Source organism: Microplitis mediator, chromosome 2 (assembly GCF_029852145.1).
Source record: "Microplitis mediator isolate UGA2020A chromosome 2, iyMicMedi2.1, whole genome shotgun sequence".
NCBI classification, from domain to species: domain Eukaryota; kingdom Metazoa; phylum Arthropoda; class Insecta; order Hymenoptera; family Braconidae; genus Microplitis; species Microplitis mediator.
The window spans coordinates 7,102,534-7,119,771 of NC_079970.1; the positions used below are offsets into that span (position 1 = coordinate 7,102,534).

At 26.5% G+C, this 17,238-nt stretch overlaps 2 protein-coding genes across 6 annotated transcripts; one reads left to right on the plus strand and one right to left on the minus strand.

The window, feature by feature from the left end:
• The first annotated feature begins 63 nt into the window (after window positions 1–63).
• Window positions 64–9,646, plus strand: LOC130662912 (tyrosine-protein phosphatase corkscrew). Of its 5 annotated transcripts, none has more exons than XM_057461881.1 (12): window positions 68–383; window positions 532–586; window positions 1,134–1,256; window positions 2,675–3,032; window positions 3,097–3,209; window positions 3,276–3,547; window positions 3,621–3,700; window positions 4,962–5,144; window positions 5,230–5,406; window positions 6,690–6,906; window positions 6,985–7,136; window positions 8,369–9,646. In XM_057461881.1, the coding sequence occupies exons 3-12, from the start codon at window positions 1,180–1,182 to the stop codon at window positions 8,534–8,536; spliced, it is 1,797 nt and encodes a 598-aa protein (XP_057317864.1). In that variant the 5' UTR covers window positions 68–383; window positions 532–586; window positions 1,134–1,179; the 3' UTR covers window positions 8,537–9,646. The 5 variants fall into 5 exon arrangements, with proteins under 5 accessions (XP_057317862.1, XP_057317864.1, XP_057317866.1 ...); XM_057461883.1 differs by having other exon boundaries at window positions 1,134–1,251; XM_057461879.1 differs by lacking the exon at window positions 532–586 and having other exon boundaries at window positions 64–383.
• LOC130662914 (SAP domain-containing ribonucleoprotein) lies at window positions 9,041–15,103 on the minus strand. Its single transcript, XM_057461884.1, has 7 exons — window positions 14,850–15,103; window positions 14,649–14,745; window positions 14,500–14,561; window positions 13,414–13,650; window positions 13,005–13,136; window positions 12,845–12,916; window positions 9,041–11,713 (listed from the first exon to the last, which is right to left on the minus strand). The coding sequence occupies exons 1-7, from the start codon at window positions 14,898–14,900 to the stop codon at window positions 11,606–11,608; spliced, it is 759 nt and encodes a 252-aa protein (XP_057317867.1). The 5' UTR covers window positions 14,901–15,103; the 3' UTR covers window positions 9,041–11,605.
• Between the last annotated feature and the right edge of the window lie 2,135 nt (window positions 15,104–17,238).

The following is a 17,238-nucleotide window of genomic DNA, read 5'->3' on the forward strand; positions in this document are numbered from 1 at the left end:
TTTTAGTTGACCATTTCTCTTATTCTCAATCTGTCGTTTAGTTGAGTTTGAGTGCAATTTTTTAGCAGCATTTTCATTGCCGCTTGTACATACAGAAATAAATTATTTTATATTATTTTTAAATTTACAATTAAACAATTTATTATTTAAATTTTTAAAAAATGTTAATTCAGTGGCGCGGATTTTATCGTAAAACTAAATAATTAAATATTTTATGTTGCAATTTAATTTAATTTAACTTTTATAATAATTAATATAGATATATACATATACATAGTATATATATATAGATATATATATAAAGTAAAAAATCTCTGATGAGATATTACAAATTATTGATTGCCAGGTGGTCGTAATTATAATCACGACATGGCATCTCGCAGGTGAGAAAAGTTTATCTTCTTTTTAAAAAACAAAATACTGTAATACTACTAAGTTATTAATAAATAAGTTAATTAATAAACTAATAATAATAATAATAAATAAATAAATGTATGATAATTATTATTATCATAAATAATATCATCACAGACAGCGAATAATTAAGCGAGGTGCTGATAATCATCGCTGAGATTAGTCATTAACGGTAAGTTATGCGCTCTTATGTGAACAAAATCATTTCATCGCACTCATTAATTTATCATATAATAGTTATTATATATATATATATATATATATATATATAAATATATGTTATAAAAAAAATTGTTTATTTGCATAAAAAGATCTAATTATTTTGAGAGCTAAAGTGCGACAATAACATACTTGTTAATTATCATTTTTCGATATTTATTTTTATTATTATTATTATTGTTTTGTTTAGTAGGTGAGGCTTAAAAAAAGTATATACATATATATGAACATCTAGTCTGATTTATAGAATATCAATAGCATCGAATGAATATCACTTGTCAATATGTACAGTAAAATTCACATGTCCCACATGAGAATGAGAGTACAGGGCGCGGCAGACAGCGAGCTTTTGTCGTTTATTTTAAATGTTATAGTTATTTAATAATTACATTGCTTTGAGTTTATTAATATTATTATTATTATTTGTTTTGTTTATTTAAACTACTTAATTTATTTTTTTACTGCCAGTTTATTTAGATTTAATATTTTTAATTTTGCAGATGGTTTCATCCCAACATATCAGGATTAGAGGCCGAACGTTTATTGATGGAACGAGGCTATGACAGTTCATTTCTTGCACGTCCAAGTTCTTCCAATCCTGGTGACTTTACTCTTTCAGTAAGGTAGTTTACTTATAAATTAATATACATATATATTTATAGTATTAAGGGTATTTTGACAGTGCCCCCACTTTTTAAAAATATGCAATAATTTAAACGTCATAATTGTATTTGAATTTCATAAGTGTAAATGCAGCAGACATACAATTTTTTTAATTACATATAAAAAAATTAGATAATTAATAAAAATACATGTACTGAATTTTGAATTCTCTGAACATGTAATTTTTTATTTTTATTTTATAAACATTTTAATTTATTCTTTCAAAATTTTTAAAATTGTCAGATGTCCGCTATCTACTTAATTGATTTTGAAAAAATTTAAGCATTAATTGAAAAAAAAACAACGTACACTGTAAAAAGAACGGTGTTAAAATGAAATAACACCGGTGTAGGTGGTGTTTAAATACCGGTGTAAAAAAAATTCACGTATAGAAATTAGAAAAAAAATGTATTATTTATAAAAAAAATAAAAATTTAATAAATATTATCTGGAGGAAATTTCAATTTTTCTATGTACTTATTTAAATAATTATTTATGTTATACGTAATTTATTTAAAAATTACACAATTTTACGCCCACCATTTCAATCACTAATAATTTAATTAATTAATAAAAACACTAATTAACTGTAGTGATTGAGTAAGTAAAAATATTCACAAAGTTAAATATTTTAACACCGGTAAAGAATACTTACACCGGCGGTGTTATTTTAACACCGCTTTCGGTGTTGAAATTTAACACCTATACCGCCTGGACTTACCCCGGTTTTTTTTACAGTGTAGTCGCAATTTCGCTGAGATATAGAATTTTAAAAAAATTACTTACAGTTGTTATCGATTAGGAGTAAATAGTAGATTACATACCTAGGCCAGTAAAATAAGAAAAGTCTCAGATCACATGTAATTGTAGGCCGAGGCTGACAAACATGTGGTCTGAGGCTTTCTTTTTTACTGGCCAAGGTGCGTATACTATTTTTCTGCTCGACGGAGCCGGAAAGTTGTAACTTCGTTCAGGGCAGCGGCTCGAAAGTTGCCACTTTCCGGTCGAAGGGCAGAAAACGAAATTTGTTGAATAAATTTTAGCCTACAAAATTTGAAAATTCGAATTATAGAATTGACATGAAGATTTTACTGAAATTTATTTTCCAAATTTCGTTCAACTCCCAATTGATATCAACTGTAAGTAATTTTTTAAAAATTCTATATTTCAGCGAAATTGTCTTTTTTTCAATTAATGCCTCAATTTTTTTTTTTTTTATTAATTAATAAAATTTTTATACGCTTGTGACAGTTGAAAGCCATTGAAAATTTTTAAAAAGTGGGGGCACTGTCTGCGAATTGCCTTAACTATCAATTTACTTAATTACATCTATTGTTGATAGTGATAACTTATAACAATATTATTTTATTTAAAATAGAAGGAATAGCGAAGTAACTCACATTAAAATTCAAAATACTGGTGACTTTTACGATTTGTATGGTGGTGAAAAATTTGCAACCCTGTCAGAACTCGTGCAGTATTATATGGAAAATGGGGGACAGTTGCGTGAAAAAAATGGTGAAGTTATTGAATTAAAGTATCCTCTGAATTGTGCTGATCCTACGACAGAGAGGTGGTTTCACGGTCACTTGTCAGCTAAAGAAGCTGAGCGGTTGATGCTCGAACGGGGTAAAAATGGATCTTTTTTGGTGCGAGAGTCTCAAAGTAAACCCGGTGATTTTGTATTGTCTGTACGTACAGACGATCGCGTTACACACGTTATGATTCGTTATCAGGTACTTTTTAATATAAACAAAAAATATTCATTGGTAAAATATAATTTTTAAAATTATTTTATAGGATAATAAATATGATGTTGGTGGTGGTGAAAAATTTGATAGTTTAAGCGACCTTATTGAGCATTATAAACGCAATCCAATGGTTGAAACAAGTGGCAGTGTCGTACATTTACGGTATGATTATAAATTATCATTAAATTTAAAATAAAGAAGATTAAATGAAATGATAAATAATTTTAGACAACCATTTAATGCAACTCGCATTAATGCCAGTGGCATTGAAAGTCGAGTAAGACAATTACACAAAGAAAATGGTTCGTCAAACGGTTGGACGAGCTGGAATGGCGCACCAGGAAGTGATGAATCTGGATCGGGACGTGGTAAAGGTAAAGCTGGTTTCTGGGAAGAATTTGAATCTCTTCAGCAACTTGAATGCCGCCATTTATTCTCACGCAAGGAAGGATTGAGGCCGGAGAATCGTGCAAAAAATCGTTATAAAAATATTTTACCTTGTAAGATATTTTATTTAACTACTTAATTTTTTTTTTTTATATATATTATAGTTACAATAAAATTTCTTTTTAGTCGATCATACGAGAGTGAAACTTAAAGATGTAGATCCCAATGTTCCTGGGGCAGATTATATTAACGCTAATTACATTAAGGTAAATAATTCATTTATTTATATTGTAGGCCAATCGGCTATATACAACTGGTTACATATTATAGTTACAAATATAAGAAAAACTATGATTTGAAAATCGAATCATATTCAATTATATTTAAATTTAGACATCTTTGACTGAGGAAAGAAAAAACTTGATTACTTATGGAGATTTTTAATTTAATTTTATTCGTTTAGATTTTTTAATGCCAAGGCATAAGCCGAATGGCAACAATTATATACAAGATAAATATATTACATAAGTACTACAGAATCGTTATCAAATCGAATAATCGAATAATTAAAGTACACTAATTTATAGCCAATTTATTACTACCCTCTACCTCAAGTTTTAATAGAAAATCAAAAATTTTATTTTTAAAAACTTACAAACTATATGAATTTGAAATATCAACTGGTAGCTCTCTTCAAAGTCGTGTCAAAGAAACAACAAACGAGCGCTCATAAAAAATTGTAGCGAAGTTTGGTAGTTTAAAGTTTTGAAATATTTTTCATGGCTAGCCTATCAGATCTTTTGATTTCAGGATCCTCTTCTTTGAACAACCTTCGTATAAATTTAGGTTCACCTGTGCTAAGCTTTATAAAAGTAACATGCCGTAAAATATAATCGATTCGATTTGATACTCGACCAATAATATTTGAATGATCCGCCAAAAAATTTGATGTCCGAATTGAACTTGTTGACTTGGTCAGCTATTCTATTGTACGGTCCATTAACTACATACTTTTTTATTAGATCTTAGCGTGTTAATTACTCGATTGTTCCTGAGACACGGTTTATTACAGACTATACCAAAGCCTCCTAGTATATCAGGCGAATCAATCAATTCATTAATTATTTTATTAAGGTCATAAGATTATTATTTTATTTATTTGAACGGCTCAAATATAATTTATTTTTACACATAAAACTTTTAACATTTTTTCTTTGGATTAATTAACTGCGATTTTTTTAATATTCTTTTTTTTAAATTTATGACAGATTCTAATTAATTGCACACTTTTTCCACTTGGTCACAAAACATCTTTGGATCTCCTTCTTTTCAAGCACTTCCGTTTGACCCCCTGCTGGCCTTCCTTTAATTTTTCTCCTCACGATCGAGTAATTGTTCAAATTTTTTTATATAGGAGCAGATTTCGTTAATTGTCTCTCCCCTCAGTGTCTGCATTAGTTTATGTAGCATAAATATATTTGTAATAAAAATAAATGTGATAAATTTATGTGAATAAATTTATTGCAGAATGAAGAAAGAGAGGGTTCAGGGACCGGTACTGTGGCCAGTAATGACTCTTTAGCATTTAATAAATGTTATATTGCAACTCAAGGTTGTCTTCCTAATACAATTCAAGATTTTTGGCACATGGTTTATCAAGAGAATACTCAAGTTATTGTAATGACCACTAAAGAAATGGAACGGGGAAAGGTATGGCAACTTGTTAAATAACTTAATAAATAAAATATTTATCACATCATTATGTTTTATTTATTGGTATATTTTTTATTTATAGAACAAGTGTGCTAGATACTGGCCGGAAGAAGGTGAAGCTGCTGAATACGGTAATGAATGGAAAGTTCGTGCGCTCGCACGTACATCAACAGCCGATTATACGCTGCGTGAATTTCTTTTACAAGGAAACAAACCTAATTTCTCAGAGCCTAGGAGAATTTATCATTATCATTTTCAGGTGAAAAATAACTCAGTAATTAAATTATAAATAAATGAAAATTTAATTATTAATGTTAGTAGATTTCATTGAAAAAATCTAACTATTGTATTTGTCCTCATGACAACTTTCCGAAAACTTTACCATTTTCTGCCTCAGCTAGTCGAGTAGGTTCCAAAAAACCATTGGTTCGAAAGTTTATATATATACAATATAACGCGCCGTTCTCTCACGATAGCGATCACAATTCTACACCGATCTTAATGAAACTTTATATACTTATTCTTTAGTTAAAGAGCTCATTTCAGCTCGAAAATGAACTAAATCGGACAGAAAGTTTAGAAGTTATGATCGTATGAAATTTTTTTGTTTTTCAAAAAAATCGACTTTTGTTGATTTATCGTCAAAAAACTTCTAAACTTAAAAAGATAATCTATTTAGGGTGATTGCATCTTATAATACATTTAATTTGTGATATACTACTTATTTTTTAATTAATTTTTCCTAAAACTTTGATGAGTTTCAAAATTTTTTAAGAAATAGAAAATAAATTTTCGGCTCGGGCAGGCAGTTATACACGTGGGTTGGAATGTCCTACTTTCCTCCCTTGGTGTGTTATGTACTATTACAACAGCCTTTTCTTAAACATAAATCACCTATTTATTCATTGAAATTCAAATGTTGCATTTGTTCTCCTATTTTTCCCTAAATTTGCGGGTCTGCTATAATTAAGTTTATAGCCGTATAACATTTTTTAACCCGTCAGCACTTCCATTATGAGCATTTTGCTCACAGGACACTATTCAACTTATAGGATGTCGCCGTCGCGCAAGCGAGACACTAAAAAATCACTAGAGTGCTGACGGGTTAAATTTTAACATCGCAATTCAAGAGGTTGTACCCAATGTTCATTCATTTATTATGTCTTTGAAATTTTTTTACCTCAAAATTTATTAAACTGCCGAAAAAAAAATCTTTTTAATTCAATCTTATCTTAAAACTTGAAAATTAATAATGAGAAATTTACTTCTATTTCGGATGCCGAATGATATTATTATTATTATTATTATTATTATTATTATTATTATTATTATTATTATTATTGTTATTATTATTATTGTTATTATTATTATTATTATTATTATTATTGTTATTATTATTATTATTATTATTATTATTATTATTATTATTATTATTATTATTATTATTATTATTGTCATTATTATTATTATTATTATTATTATTATTATTATTATTATTATTATTATTATTATTATTATTATTATTAATTATTTTATTTACAGGCATGGCCTGATCACGGTGTACCTTCGGACCCAGGTTGTGTATTGAATTTTCTTCATGATGTTAACGCACGACAAGATTCAATTGCAGCGTCGTTAAATTCAAATGGCCAAACACCAGCACATGTTGGTCCTATTCTCGTTCATTGTAGCGCGGGAATTGGACGAACTGGTACATTTATCGTCATTGATATGATTTTAGATCAAATTAAACAACATGGTATGGTTTATAAATAATAGTGCCCATTATCTTAATGCAGTAATTGTATTCATGACATGTGTAAAATTCTTTTTGTAGGCTTGGACTGTGAAATAGATATTCAGCGTACAATTCAGCGAGTTAGATCTCAACGATCTGGAATGGTACAAACAGAAGCGCAGTATAAATTTGTTTATCTCGCTGTACTGCATTATATTGAGACTGCAACACAAAGAAGACAAGCAGAACAGGTTTATTATTCTTTTATATTTGCATTTTTATTAGGATGATCCTTAATAAAGAACCGTTTTTCGGAATGTTGCTTTTTATTTTATGATCGGTTTCACATGACGATAAAATTTTTTTTCTTAGTCTTCATAATGAGTGTTCATAAGCTCGATTTCATATATTTTTTTTATAAATAAAAAAATTAAATTTCAAAATTTAAGAATTTTTGTTAGAAAATAATTACTTATTTCACTGAAACAAAATTAGTTATATTATTTGATAAATTATTACCCAGAAATAAGAGAAAATATTTAAAAATTCATTAATTTTCAATAATAATTGCAATAAAATAACTTGAGATTATATTTTTGATTATTTACAATTTTTTAAGGGTATGCAAATCGGGTTCGAATCAAATCAAATCGAATAATTCGAATTTTCGAATTATTCGTAACTTTTCGAATGATGATAAATAATCATTTTTTCGTAGATTCGTGTCTGAGCTCTACTTATCTCTAATTAAAATTTGAATTATTGGAAAAAATATTAAAATTTTAAGTTGTTCCAAGGAAAATTTTGGAATTATTCGTAAACTTTCAAATACTTCGAGAATTTACGAATAATTTGGAAAGTTTTGAATGATCCAAAAAATTACAAATAATTTGAAAACTTACGAATTATTCGATTCGATACGAATATTTCGTAAATTCGAACTATTCGCACACCCCTACAATGTCATATATTAATTTTACATTTGAGACTAAAAAAAATTAATTCAAAATGTAAAATATAAATTTCGAATCACTAAAAAAAAAATTTTTAAATACTTAAATTTTGAAACGAAAATTTTTTTACTATTAAAAAAAATCTGCTGAGAGAACACCCCTCGATATAAATAAAGTAGAGGTACCGTTTTTGGCCACTTTAGGGCTAGTTTTGGACACTTGAAAAATTGAAATAAAATAATTTGTAAAAGACCCAATCACATAATCAATTTTTTAAATATGTTTAAAGATACTTCTCTCCCACTATTAAAATGAAAATATTATTTTACACTTTTTCATAAATTAAAATAAAGGATTAAATGTCCAAAAGTGGAGCAGTGACCACAAATGGTACTTCTACCCTTAGAAAAAATTTCTCTATTTAAAATGAATTTTAAAATTTGTCCCTAATTCTCAAATGACTTCACTGCGGATCATTCTGATCTAATATTATACATATTTATTAACAATTGAATATTTATTTGTTATAGAAATCTCTTCAATTTGGCCGTGAGTACACGAATATACGTTATAAGAGTGAAACAAATTCCTTGAGCACAAGTTTAAACGAAAATTCAGCGTTTGTTCAAACACCGACCTTAGCAACGACAAACAATTTCACACTTCCATCTCCTGTCACCAGTCTGAGACCTAAGTAGTTGTTAGTTAATATATTTGCAATTTATTTATATAAATATTAATACACATAAAAACAACAGGCTCTGATGATTACGGTAATGGAAATAATTGTACATCCACGTTCAAATTATTTAGTTTTTTTCTCTATAATGCAATCTTAAGCCTAGAATTTTTAGTCATTAGATAAATATAGATTGGAATTTGTTCAAAAGAAATTAATAAACAAATGAAATATTTATTTTTATTTTTTTTTTTTTATAAAATACATTAATGCGTCAATTTACAACAATTGACTTGCATTAATTTAATAAAATATATTACTATATAATATTCGGGTTATTGAAAAGTTTATCATTGTTATCACAATGTTGCATAGCTTTCTACATATTGTAAAATTTATTTAAAATATTTGCAGAAGCCTGTTATCAATTCAATGCGACACAATAATTATTAATATTAATATATAATAGTATGCACCAGAGTGCAATTTAAAAAAAATTAATTTAGCAATTCGAATTTTATTAAAAGAAATTTAAAAAAAAATGCTAATTATAATTAAATTGTGATTTAAAATATAATTAAATAATATTTCGGTCCATGGATATGTGCAAATGCTGATGGGAATTGTAAAAGTGATGAGAATGTTTTACTTTTTTTCTTATTTTTATTAATATTATTTTTTTTTGTCATAATAATTAAGATTTAAATAAAACACATGACAATTTATTAAATAACTGAAAGACTTATGTGCTATGAAAACACAAATCACGCTTCGTATATATATTTATATATATTTTTAGTTATAATAAGATTTCGTTAAAGCGTACGCTATAGAAACAATAACAATATTAATAATTATTAAGTTAGAGTCTGATTTAATATAAAAAAACGCATTGTCTTTTTCACATTTTTTTTTAACTTATATTCAAGATTCGTTAACTAAAAAAAGTAAATTATTTTTAAACATTTTCTGTGATAATTATTAATCAATTAATAATTCCAAAAACGATTTTATAATAAAGGTTTTTTTTTTATTTTTTAATACCCATTAAACCTGGGGTTATTTTTGAAATTTATTGTCAGTATTTTACTAATTGATTTATAAATATCTTGGAAAAAAAAATAAATAACGAGTCTTAAGGGTATACTCAGATAGTGCCCAAACTTTTTAAAAATATGCAATGACTCCAACTGTCATAACCGTATTCAAATTTTATTAACTAATTAAAAAAAAAATTAAAACCTTACATGGAGACAAAAAATGTACGAATTTTTATTATGCTGTCAACCAAACTTGAAACAGGAAGTTGAGTCGTCAAAAAATTATGCTGCACTATAATTATTATTGTGATCCTCTAGAAATTTTTTCATTTTCTACTATAATTCCTAGTTCACACAAATAGTTTTTATTACAATTTATCAATAAGTTTTAAGTGTATAATATTGTTTGGATTGCAGGATAATCATTTTTTAGTGACTCAACTTTCTGTTTCAAGTTTGGTCGACGGCATAATAAAAATTCGTACGTTTTTTACCTCCATTTTTCTCCGTGTAATTGAAAAAAGGACAATTTCCCTGAGATATGGAATTTTAAAAAAATTACTTGCAGTTGTTATCAATTAGGAGTTAAACACCCACACGAAAAAATATATATGTGACATATATCCATCAATGTATCGGCTACATGGGACATATGTTAGTTATATATTTTTTTGTGCGGGCAAAATTTGGAAAATAAATTTCAGCCTAAAAAAATTGAAAATTTCAATTATAAAATTGACATGAAGATTTTACTGAAATTTATTTTCTATATTTTGTTTGACTCCTAATTGATATCAACTGTAAGTAATTTTTTTTTAAATCTATATCAGCGAAGTTTCCTTTTTTTCAATGAATACTCTAACTTTTTTTTAATCAATTAATAAAATTTTGATGCGCTTATGGCAATTAAGTCATTGAAAATATTTAAAAAGTGGGGGCACTGTCTGAGAATGCCCTTAAAAAAAAAAAAAAAATTTGTTATTCGATTTAAAATAAAATGAATTTATATAAATATTTTTATTGATTGCAATATTTTTAACGTTACAGTTCATTTTGAAACAATACGACATTATTATATTTTATTTTTTAACAATAATTTCGGCACAAGTGTGAAAAAATATTTAAAATTCCCATACGACACCTGAAGTTCAAATGTATCTTTCGGTGAAAATAAATTGTAAATTTTTTCAAACTGCCTCTATATTATATTATATTAAATTTATATTAATGTGAGATGATAATTAAAAAGAAAAATGAAATGAAGAAAAAAAAAAGAGGGAAAAGAAAAAGTTTCTGTGTTATTTTTGTTTAGTAGAAAGAAAAAAAAAAGAAAATTTTTTGTATCCTATTTCAAGACAAGCGAAATTGTGATAATGTCTTGACTTAGATTTTTTATAATATAAAGCTTTAAGTTAAATAATAACAAATTATGTCAACAATTATAATTATTATTAATTAATTAATTAAAAAAAATTTTGCTTTTTATTTTTATGGAAATTTATTTTTTAAATTTGACCAATTGCTACTTGTTTTTATCAATTATTAGTAATATATAATATTTGTCGTTTTGTATTTTTTTTTTCTTGTCAATTCATTTTTATTTATTTTGATTTAAAAATACTTATTAATTTGTTTCATACATTGTAATTAGAGATCTTAAAATCAAATGAGTCATTTTTATAATTGGGTAAAAAAAATTAAAATGTCTCCATTTGATTTAAGCTCTTCGATTATATGTAATCCTGATCATGTCTAGATCAATAAAAAAAAAACCCTGTCATTATGGTAATGAGTTATATTATTTTAGATCCTTTTATAAAATTTCTTATAAAAAAAAAAGTTCGTAGTCATTTAATTTTGCAATAATAAATTCATTAGAGTTTAAATTTAACAAATGAAATAAACTCAGGCTACTTTTCAGTTCGTTCAACTTTAATAACGAATACTATTTAATAAAAAAAATAATAAAATAAAATTAATGAAACATCCAAGGCTAAATATGAACTTTAAATAATAGGTTTTGATAAAGGCATATACAATAAATTATATCATTTGACATATTTAACTCTATTAACAAAAGTTGGTTTCTTAAGTGGTAGTGGTTGAACTTCACCGAACCTTGCCTTGCGTTTTTCTATTTTTTCCTGCAGTTCAACCTAAAAAAAAAAAAAAATTTATATTCATGTTTAATTCGTCTATTAAATGATACCGGACATCCAACAATTTTTAAAAATAAATTACGGAACAATAAAAGAATATTATTTTAAATTATGCAGAAGGTAAAAGATCTAGTACCCGATGAGTGAACTAATACTTGATCACTCCATGTATTTGTATAGATATATGTGGTAAATATATATATAAATACATGAGTGATCAGGTATTAGTTCCCTGATGGGGTACTGGATCTCTTACCTTACAGAAATTTTCAAAAAACTCCCATATACATTTTTTAAATTGTTTCTCTATTAATATTAAATTTTTTTTTAAGGGTATTCTTAGACAGTCCCCCCCCCCTATTTTTTAAAAATATTCAATGACGAACTGTCATAACAGTATTAAAATTTTATTAATTAATTTCAAAAAAATTAAGAAATTAATTGAAAAAAGGAAAACGCAGCTACAATTTCGCCGATATAGAATTTTAAAAAAATTACTCACAGTTATTATCAATTAGAAGTTAAAGGAAATTTGCTAAATAAATTTTACCCTTCAAAATTTGACATTCCAAATTATAATGTTGACATGAAGATTATACTAAAATTTAATTTTCAAATTTCGTTTAACTCCTAATTGATATCAACTGTAAATCATTTTTTTAAAAAAATATGCTTTGGAAAAATTGTAATTAAAATTTTTTTCAATTAACACTAATCCCATGTCGCTGTTTTCAGCACCCGTACTTAAAAATGGGTCATTAGCGTCCGCCGCTCATTTAATTGTGTTATTCTGTAAGGAAAAATCTTAAAAAATTCGTAGATCTTCTTTAGACTAATAACTATGCGATAAAGTTGTTGCCAGCCCGGAAAATCCCTTTTCCAAAGAACATTTTCATCAAAATTCGGAGGCATGTAGGCTATTCACCGTAAAATATTTAAAAATTCATCAACACAAACGACCTATGTTCGCGGTTTAGGGTTAATTATCAAAATTTGAATACGGTAAATACAATTGATAGTCATTGAATATTTTAAAAAGTGGGGGCACTGTCTAAGAATGGCCTTAAAAATAAGAAAATTGCCAGTTATCTGATAATTCTGTTACTTTATCAAGAAATAATAAATTACCTTTTCTACAACGTTTGAAACGTTGGTACCAAATCTTTCAGCGCGTTTTTTCAACGTTTCAACTGACGTTTCCTGTAACAATAACAATAATTTAATGAAATTAATTGCATTAATAAATTAAATTATAAAATAGAATCAATTATCATAATATTTTACTTACAACAGGTATTTTAATAGACGCCGCAGATTTATTATTTTGATTATTAATGCTATTGAATCTTGCAGACCTAGCTTCTTTTTTCGCTGATTCTGATAGTGGGACACCAAATTTCTTAGCTCTCATTTCCAATCGCTAAAACATAAAATAAATTTTTTAAAAAAATAATAACAATCATCGTACTGCCAACTCTACTGTTTTGAAACACGTAATCATGAAATGACTAATAATACTCTGTATTTATGAATACTGTACATAAGCTCAAGTTACGATAATATCAATGAAAAATATTAGCTTTACACTATTACGTATTCGTGCACAATTCAAATGTCATCGTTATGTCGATGTATTGAAAAAATTAGCCAATTATCAGCACGAATAGTAATTATTAAAAATATAATTATTATGTTACCTCTTTTATTCCGACTTCCGATAATTTAATGACACGTTTCTGAGTCTCAGTTGTTTCAGCGGGTTTTGGTGTTTCTTCAGTACTCTGTTTATCAACTTTTATCTCTTCAATAACTGAATTACGATTAAGAACTATTTTTTTAGCAGACACTGGATTATTATCTGTGGATAATTTTCGTTTTTCACCAACTTCTTGAGAATCTGGTTTCTCTGGTGTCAATTCTTCTATTTCTTCATCCTGTAATAAACAAATAAATTATATAAATAAAAAATTATTATGGTGACCACAGGTTTTTTAAACTGAAATTCCCTGACTGTTCTATGCATCCCAGTCAAATAATTAAAAAATTCCCTGACCATATGTAGTTACATTAAATCATTGAAAATATTTATTTAATTCAAAATAAAACGGTATAAGTCAGTTTAATAAATAATCAATCATTGTCGTTAAACGAAACTTTGTTTTATTATTTGTCAATGATCATAGGTTTTTTTTTATTTATTAAATGAATAATTTTTTATTTTAAATCTTTGTTTTTATATAACTTACTCTGTAATAAAATATAAATAAACTTTTTATTTTCACTAAAATAAATTCCATAAATAAGAACGTTTTATAGAATATTAATAAAATATTAATCAACTACGCGAATAATAAATATAGTAAAACTTATTAGTTCAATACTTATGTATACTTTTAATGTTTTTGGTTTTTTAACTTGTCAATATGCACGTTAATAGTTTGAAGATCCTGATGATTGGTTTCTACTAAGACTTTTTTTTTCTAACAGCCTTTTTAATTCTGACTGCTTCATTTTTTCGTTATTGTAATCAATTTTTGCTAACTTTTTTTCAAGACGGTATTCAAATCGCATTCGCGCCGCGCCACTTTTTGAACAATTTTGACAGAAAAAAAAATTTATCGGATTTTTTCAGTAAAAAAAAAAGAAAGTAAAAATTTTTCCCGCTTTGAGACGAAATTCCCTGATTTTTCCAGTATATTTATAATTCCCTGACATTTCCAGGTTTTCCAGAAATGTGGCCACTATGGTTATAATATTTATTTACTTATTTTATTATTACATACCCCAAGTACAGCATCTTCATCTAAAATTTCATCCGCCGTCTCGTCCAGTGATAGTGCGCTATCTTAAATGATAAACAATTTATTGATAAATCACTTTATCTCTTACAGCAGCCACGTGTTTAAAATAGCAAAAAAAATAGCCAACTTACCGCCATGAATAGCAAGTTGAAGCCTCTCAACAAGTTCATTTTTATTTCCCGTTGTAGGTAGGCCTCTTTGTTTTAATTCGACTTTTAAATCTGCGACCTTAATTAACAATAATTATTAATTTATATTAAATAAAATAAATAATTTAACTTAATTAACAAACTTATATTTTATTGTAATTATTTAAATTTAAAAATTCTTACTTTCATTTTTGAAAGTTCGCTCAGTCCTTTTTCATATGACGAATCAGCCATTATTTTTTTTTTAAATATATCTTTTGTGAATATTTATATAATTATAATAGTAATGTAACTGAGTTTAAATAATAAATTTGAATAATCAACTGTATTTAAATAGTCGTTTATGATAAAAATAATAATGCAATCTGCAATGCGTGGTCTAACTTTGTTTCCAATAACGACGCAAACCAAATAACCAACCACACGATCGATTCCTTAAAACTTTGATCATAGAAATATTTTAGAAGAAATTATAAAATGATTATTATTGTTGTAATTATTATTTTAACACCCTAGCGACACGTGTACTTGGTATTTTAAATTATAATTAGTTGAGAGTTCTGTCGGGAATTTATCTATCGAGTGAGTAGAAAAGGAAATTTGTGGGATAGATACTATACGCGCGCCATTCTAAACATCTCTACTCAAATGGTAAAAATACATCTTCATTTGCCAACATGTAAATTCAACGATAACTTTATTCATTAGTATATACAATATCGGTCATTAATTCTTGCGCGGTAGCATAACATCGGGAAAAAAAAAACTTCTCTAAAGGAAAATATGTATCACTTTTTTATACAAATATTATCTATAAAAAAAAAAAATTGTAAAAAAAAAATACAATATTTAAAAATATATCTATATTAATTAATTGTAAAATTATAAATATGTATTGTAAAATAAGTGAATAAAAAAAAGTCCCTATAAAAAAAATCTCTAGATTTATAAATCACTAAAAAAAAATTACAATAAAAAAAAAATTCCTACAAAGAAACATTTGCATATCTAAACATCTACTTAAAAAAAATATATAAAAATGAAAATCTCTACAAATAAAATATCTATAAAAAATCGGCTGTTTTGGAAAATCTCTATAAATCATCACATGTACAAATAAATATCTGAATAAAGTATAACCTCGAGAACTGGAAGCATTGCCACCACGTGCTCATAATCATGAATAAGTTCGTGTTGTAATATATAAGTATAAATAATAATAATAATAAAAATTATGGTTATTATTATGTTATTAAGAAAAATATAATAAATAATTTTAAACTTATAATAAGTGACTTCGAAAAACGTGAAAGATTCAAATCTGATAACTCCAAAGCACTGAGCCTGTAATAATTCATATAATTTTAATTTTTTTAATTTTATTAGTTAAACTTTATTTGAGAATATCATAAAATTATTATTATTTATTTTATAATTTTTAATTTTGTTTGACTATCAAGCCGTATGCCAGGATTCGATGAACGTCCAAAAATCACTTTTCTTTTTTAACTTCCCGCTAAGAGAATCGACGATTTTCGAAAGTCGAGTTTTCATCAGATGTCGACGTTTTGAGGTCCTAGGAAGCTATTCTAACTATTTTCAGAATGATGTCCGAGTGTATGTATATATATATATATATATATATATATATATACTAATGCAAAAAATTAAAGGAGCAGAAAAATTTTATAAATTTTTTAGTGATTTTTGGAAGACTGTAACTTGGTGAAAAAAAATCGTATCGAAAATTTAAAAAAAGCATTTTATAGCTTGAAACCTCTAGTTTAGGTGTATTTTTTCAAAATTTTTTAAAAGCTCCGATTATTGCGCAAACATGAGAAATACCGCGAGCCAAAAAATTTCTAAATTTTTTTTTTTTTTCGAAGAGCCCACGGACCGCGGAAAAATTCTTTCAACTAAACGAATGCATACATCGTTTAGCAAATTTATTCAGCTTCAATTTGGTTTTTTTTTTAACCTCGTAGGACGATTTGTCGCAGAGATATCAGCCTTCAAATAGAAAGTGATCCTTTTGGCTTTGATCTTCGATATTTCAGGTACCAATGATCGCACAGAAAGTTGAAGGGCGGCGTTAAAAACTTGAATAAATTCCCTACAAGATCCTGTCATCATTTTTTGAAAAAAAAATTTTTTTTTATTTTTAACATCCATTAGAAGAAAGTACAAAAAAATGACTTTTTTTGGTTTTTTAGTAAATCAACCGCTACTCTGCATATATCGATAAAAAAAATAATGTTGCCAGGGACTTTTTTAGCTTAATGTACCCCCAAGACCCCTGTAAATTTTTGAATTGATCTATCGTACCGTTTTTTGGGAATCATCGATCAACGTTTAGCTAAACAATGAAAGGAGCAAGTTTTGTTCCTTTAATTGTGTAATCATAATCAATTGAAGGCTGATATCTCTGCGACAAATCGTCCTACGAGGTTAAAAAAAAAACCAAATTGAAGCTGAATAAATTTGCTAAACGATGTATGCATTCGTTTAGTTGAAAGAATTTTTCCGCGGTCCGTGGGCTCTTCGAAAAAAAAAAAAAATTTAGAAATTTTTT